This window comes from Morus notabilis, unplaced genomic scaffold (assembly GCF_000414095.1).
Source record: "Morus notabilis unplaced genomic scaffold, ASM41409v2 Scaffold1616, whole genome shotgun sequence".
NCBI classification, from domain to species: domain Eukaryota; kingdom Viridiplantae; phylum Streptophyta; class Magnoliopsida; order Rosales; family Moraceae; genus Morus; species Morus notabilis.
The window spans coordinates 1-5,257 of NW_010367923.1; the positions used below are offsets into that span (position 1 = coordinate 1).

General features: G+C 35.6%; 1 protein-coding gene across 1 annotated transcript; it reads left to right on the forward strand.

The window, feature by feature from the left end:
• Positions 1–1,547: 1,547 nt before the first annotated feature.
• Positions 1,548–3,830, forward strand: LOC21386091 (gibberellin 3-beta-dioxygenase 1). Its single transcript, XM_010113778.2, has 2 exons — positions 1,548–2,114; positions 2,868–3,830. Exons 1-2 carry the CDS (start codon positions 1,636–1,638, stop codon positions 3,601–3,603), a joined length of 1,215 nt encoding a protein of 404 aa, XP_010112080.1. The 5' UTR covers positions 1,548–1,635; the 3' UTR covers positions 3,604–3,830.
• The last annotated feature ends 1,427 nt before the right edge of the window (positions 3,831–5,257 follow it).

Consider the following 5,257-nt stretch of genomic DNA (forward strand, 5'->3'; position numbering starts at 1 on the left):
TTTTTTTTTTTTTTTTTTTTTTTTTGAAATAAATAGATTTTGAATACTAAAAATATGAAAGGAAATTTAAACTGGCTCCTGAAGGCTGCAGAAAACCAAGAAATTGCCACACCCAATGAAATAAAAGTATGGTTTAGAATTTTGAAGAGTGGAATGAACTACAAGTCATTGTTGAAAAAAAATGAAATGTTGTGAAATGTTGTACAATAGTTTCCTTTTGACATTAATGGGAATATTCAAGTTTTCTTAACTCATTATGTGCTACTTGACCCGAAGGAACGGCAAATTTTCCATGAAATAATTGGTCGTGCCAAAGAAAATAAAAAGTATTTGGATTTGTTGGAACCCTTTGCAAAGCTCAAATGGGTGGTCAACTTGGTGTGATTCATACACCAAAGTAATAGGGTGTTGCCGAAACTGCTTTTCTCACTAATTTGGCCATCTGTTGTTCTCTCAAGCCAAATCTCCTACTTTGATCCTGGTTTTGTTTGTACATACAGAAAAAAAAAAATCAAAAAATGGAGGAAGATCTTTGGAATAATTGGAGTCTAAATTTCAGAAATTAATCGATGATTAGAAAGTATGGTTGGGATTGGTCTAAGCATTGATATAGGTTGGTAAGGAATAATTTAGGTGAGAGGCTGTGTGTACATTTATTTCTTATTTACAGGATGATACATGGTATAACACGTGCTTTTTTTTTTATAAAAAAAAAAAAAAAAAGATTGGGATCAGCTATTCAATCATAAGTGTTGTTTTGCAGCGCCCCTATAATTATTGAAACAATTACTTAAATCAAGAAATGCATTAAAAAAAAAGGAAGACTTTTCTCCAAATTATCACATCAAGCTTTTGTAACTAATCACCAATCAAATTAACTATATCTTTTCCAGTATTAAATCAATTAACCCCATAAATTATAGAAAAATTAGACACTGCAGCCCTTTTTATTTCCCGCTTCTAATATGTAGGGAGAAAGGTGACCTCTTTATATTTTGTCTGTATTCATCAACACATGTAATTGATCAGAATGAAAACTTTTAGTTTTATTAAAGCCATGAATCCTGCTTTTGGACATAAAAGCATGTCAATATCTTTGGCCCAACTCAAGTATATTTAAAATTCTTCTTTCTCCTACTTGTAGACAAGACTTGCTCGTTTTCTACAGAAGCTAATTAAACATAAAAATAAAAATAAAATAATGAGTAAATACAAAAAGCCCCTCCCTATCATGGAACCACGAACCTTTTTTAAAAAATTTAAAGTCTTTGAGATGCCACAACTTTTTCTCTGAATTGTTTTGTTCTTTCTTTTGTCCTCTTTTCAACCATATGCCATAATCCTTCCAAAACCACAAGCAGACACCACTCAGTCCAACAGCCACCCTTTTCCAACTGTAACATTTTAACCTAATCCTTTGAATCATTCTTGAATAATTTTTTTTTTCACTATTTTTTTAATATTTTTAATCATTTAAATCCCATTACTTTTCTACTCCTATAAATTACAACAAACAACAACACCACGCTACACACACAACACTCATCTTTTTGCCCATATCACTACTTTTCCCATTTTTTTTTGTTTCCTCTTAAAAAAAAAAAAAGTTAGCTAGCACTTACCAACACCAAAAATATGGCCACTCTCTCTGAGGCCTACAGAGACAATCCTCTCCTCCCCCACCACATCATCCCTCTAGACTTCTGGTCGGCCCGGTCGCTGCCGGAGTCTCACGTCTGGACTCAGCCCGAAAGCTTCTCCTCTGGCGAGTTTTCCGGCGAATGGTTTTCCCTTCCAGTGGTTGACCTAACGGATCCGGATGCACCGGAGCTCATGGGCCGGGCCTGCCAATCGTGGGGCGCGTTCCAATTGACGGGCCACGGCATTCCGGTGAAGCTCAAAGAGGAGGTGGAGGCGGAGGCCCGGAGATTGTTCGGGCTTCCGACCGAGCAGAAACTGAAGGCCCTGAGGTCCCCCGGTGGCGCCACCGGATACGGTGCCGCTAGGATATCGCCGTTCTTTCAGAAGTACATGTGGCATGAAGGGTTCACCATCATGGGGTCTCCGGAGGATCATGCTAGGGAACTCTGGCCCCATGGCTATCAACGATTTTGGTAGGTAACCCCCATGCAATTCCATGCACGTAGGCATAATAATTAATGATAACAAAAGTTAATTATAATATTATGGATTACGCTAGCTAGCTAGCTTGTTTACTAATCCATTAAGATTTATTACCTTTAATTTAAAAATTATTCGTTTTAGCTTTATATTTATATGCCATAAATCAATCATTGCATGCGTACTAAAGGGTTTTGTTAGCATGAATACTTATATTGTTATTAATTTTTATTCCATATGTTCACCAAAACGACGAGATCAAACGAAGCATGCGGCCATACTCATCAATCTAATCCAGTTTTCGTTTCTCACCTATACCCGTATATGGATATATGCATCTCTTTTTAGAAGATATATATGCGTCATATATAGTGTATTTTACCCTAAGTGTAAATAAATTAATAAATATAATTTCCTATGATGGTTTATTATTTTAGCAAAATATATGTAGGAATTTAAGTAAGTGGCATGACGGCATCCATATATGTGTACCATCAGCCATCGTGTTTTATATAATAATTAATATATAATGTGTATAATTGTATACGACATTTTCAGACGTTTATGAATTATATGAGTTATATATACACAGAGAAATATTGTTTGAAATTTCTCTTGCATATATAGGCTCATTTTCTCTATAAACAATTTGTACAAGAATTACTTCCCTATTAATTACATATATAATAGTAGTACTCGTATGGTTCAATTCCATTCTACTGATCAAGATCTCATAATTACTGCAGCGAAGTGATGGAAACTTATCAAAAACAAATGAAGACTCTAGCCGAAAAACTACTCCCAACCATTCTAAAGTCTTTAAACATCCATAACCAAGAACAACAAGTACTACTCAACTGGTTGAGTACAAACACCTCATCATCTTCAACATCAAAGTCCAAAGAGAATACGATCACCAGTACTACTCCCTGCACCGCCCTGCAGCTGAACTCGTACCCGTCGTGCCCCGACCCGAACCGGGCGATGGGGCTCGCCCCACACACCGACACCTTCCTCCTCACCATCCTCCACCAGACACAAACCGACGCCGGATTGCAAATCCGCAAGGAATTAGGAGGAGGAGGAGGAGGAGAAACCGCCGCGGTGTGGGTCCCGGTGCGGCCGGTGGCGGGGGCACTGGTGGTGAACGTGGGAGACCTTCTCCACATAATGTCGAACGGGCGGTTCCCGAGCGTTGTGCACCGGGCAGTGGTCAACCAGACCAGACAACGTTTGTCGTTCGCCTACTTCTATGGCCCGCCAACGGATTTTACTGTCTCACCTCTTTTGTCTGATCATAACAACATGATGATCATCAACAAATCTGATCATCATCATAATTTGATGATCAGTAGTAGTACTGCAAGAGGACAACGGCCACTTGATGTACTTCCTCTGTATCGTTCCGTCACCGTTAAAGAGTACGTTGGGATAAAGGCCAAGAATCTCGACAAAGCTCTTTCCTTGATTCGGATAATTTGATCATTATCATAATTGTCTATTAATGTCTTTACCAGCTAGTTTTTAATTTTGACCATATTAGTACGTACTTATCTTGTCTTGTATTAAAGGCGATTGATCGTTGTCTGATCATATAACATGCGGCTCTTAAAAAATTCACTTGTAAATCGTTGATTGGTTAAAGTAACATCATGTAGCTAGCTAGCTAGGAGTTAAGATTTGTTGTGTAAAATTCCTGTCTCATTAATTAATTGTCCCTTAAATACTATTTTGATAACTCATTTAATGTTTTATTATATTTAGTATTTATAGTTATGTGGTCAAATTCTTAAATTTAGACGAGTAGTCAAAATATATTGTAATTAAACAGAAAATTTAAGACAGTGGATCTAGACCCGCTAGCTAACTTTTGGTTGAACGCACATAATTTGATTGTGTATGTTGAATACTATTTTGGAAGGTAGGGCCTAAGTCATCTGCGATGTTTTCTTGTGTCACTAAAATTTGCACGTTTAATCTAAAAGTTTTTATCATATTTTCATTTATTTTCTTATTACAAATACCTTAGTGGAAATTAATATTCGGGATGTGGGAATGTATGTGTATATGCATTATATATATATGTGCATGCTCTAAATTAAAGTAGAAGTCATATTGGTAGGGACAAAGACCATTTTATGATCAATTGATCAATTCTCATACACAAGTTTCGATGCTAAATAAAGGCAAAATTGAATCAATTGTCCTGCTCTTTTTTGTCGTGGTTTCGTCAATTACGTAACTCATAAATATCTTTGCACGGGGCATCATTATAGTAAACACATGATCTTCTAGTTATAAATCTATCGCTATGAAAATATATTTGAAATTTAATCAATGCACTCTTATGATTTTCATTAGCAAATAACGACAATTACTCATGCACGAACTTATATAAATGTTCTTTCATATATATATATACATATATATATATATATATATAATCTAAATATTGTTTTCTATACTAGAGTTTGCTAGTGGCAAGTGTTTTTTTTTTTTTTTTTTTTTGGGGGGGGGCGGTTAAAGAGTGGCAAGTTAATCCTAGTAGAATTACATATTGAAGCGAAAGATATTTTGATAGGGTCAGATAAAGACAAAAGTAGTAGCAATTCATCGTGTTATTGTACTTTACACATGTACCATAGAGTTGTGACCCCGACTAAAATTTCTCACCTTATGGAACCCGAGTCAACCACGCAGCGTTACTCAATCATGTACACGGAACAAAAACATGTTTTAATAAATAAAAATAAACATGTTTTAATCAATTTTTTATTTTTATTTTTTAGCTCAACAAAATAATATCTCGCTCACCCTTTTTTGCCAATATAATAAGAACCTTCCTACTTCAATGATATGTTTTTATTTATTTATTTATTTATTTTTATACAACCGTATGGCTATAGCTTATCGTTTTCCAATATATAATCACATGACACACACAAGTAGGCCTTCAGATAGAGGTGGTGTATGTACCTCACCAATCTCATAGTATTTGAATCTTTCATTTTTCAGGGAAAAAAGCTTGCATTTTTCAGGGAAAAAAACTTGCATTTTTCAGGGAAAAAAACTTGCATATTTTAGGGAAAAAAGAAAAATTCTTGCTGCAAGTCCTTTGATATGTTGCAAGGGAAAG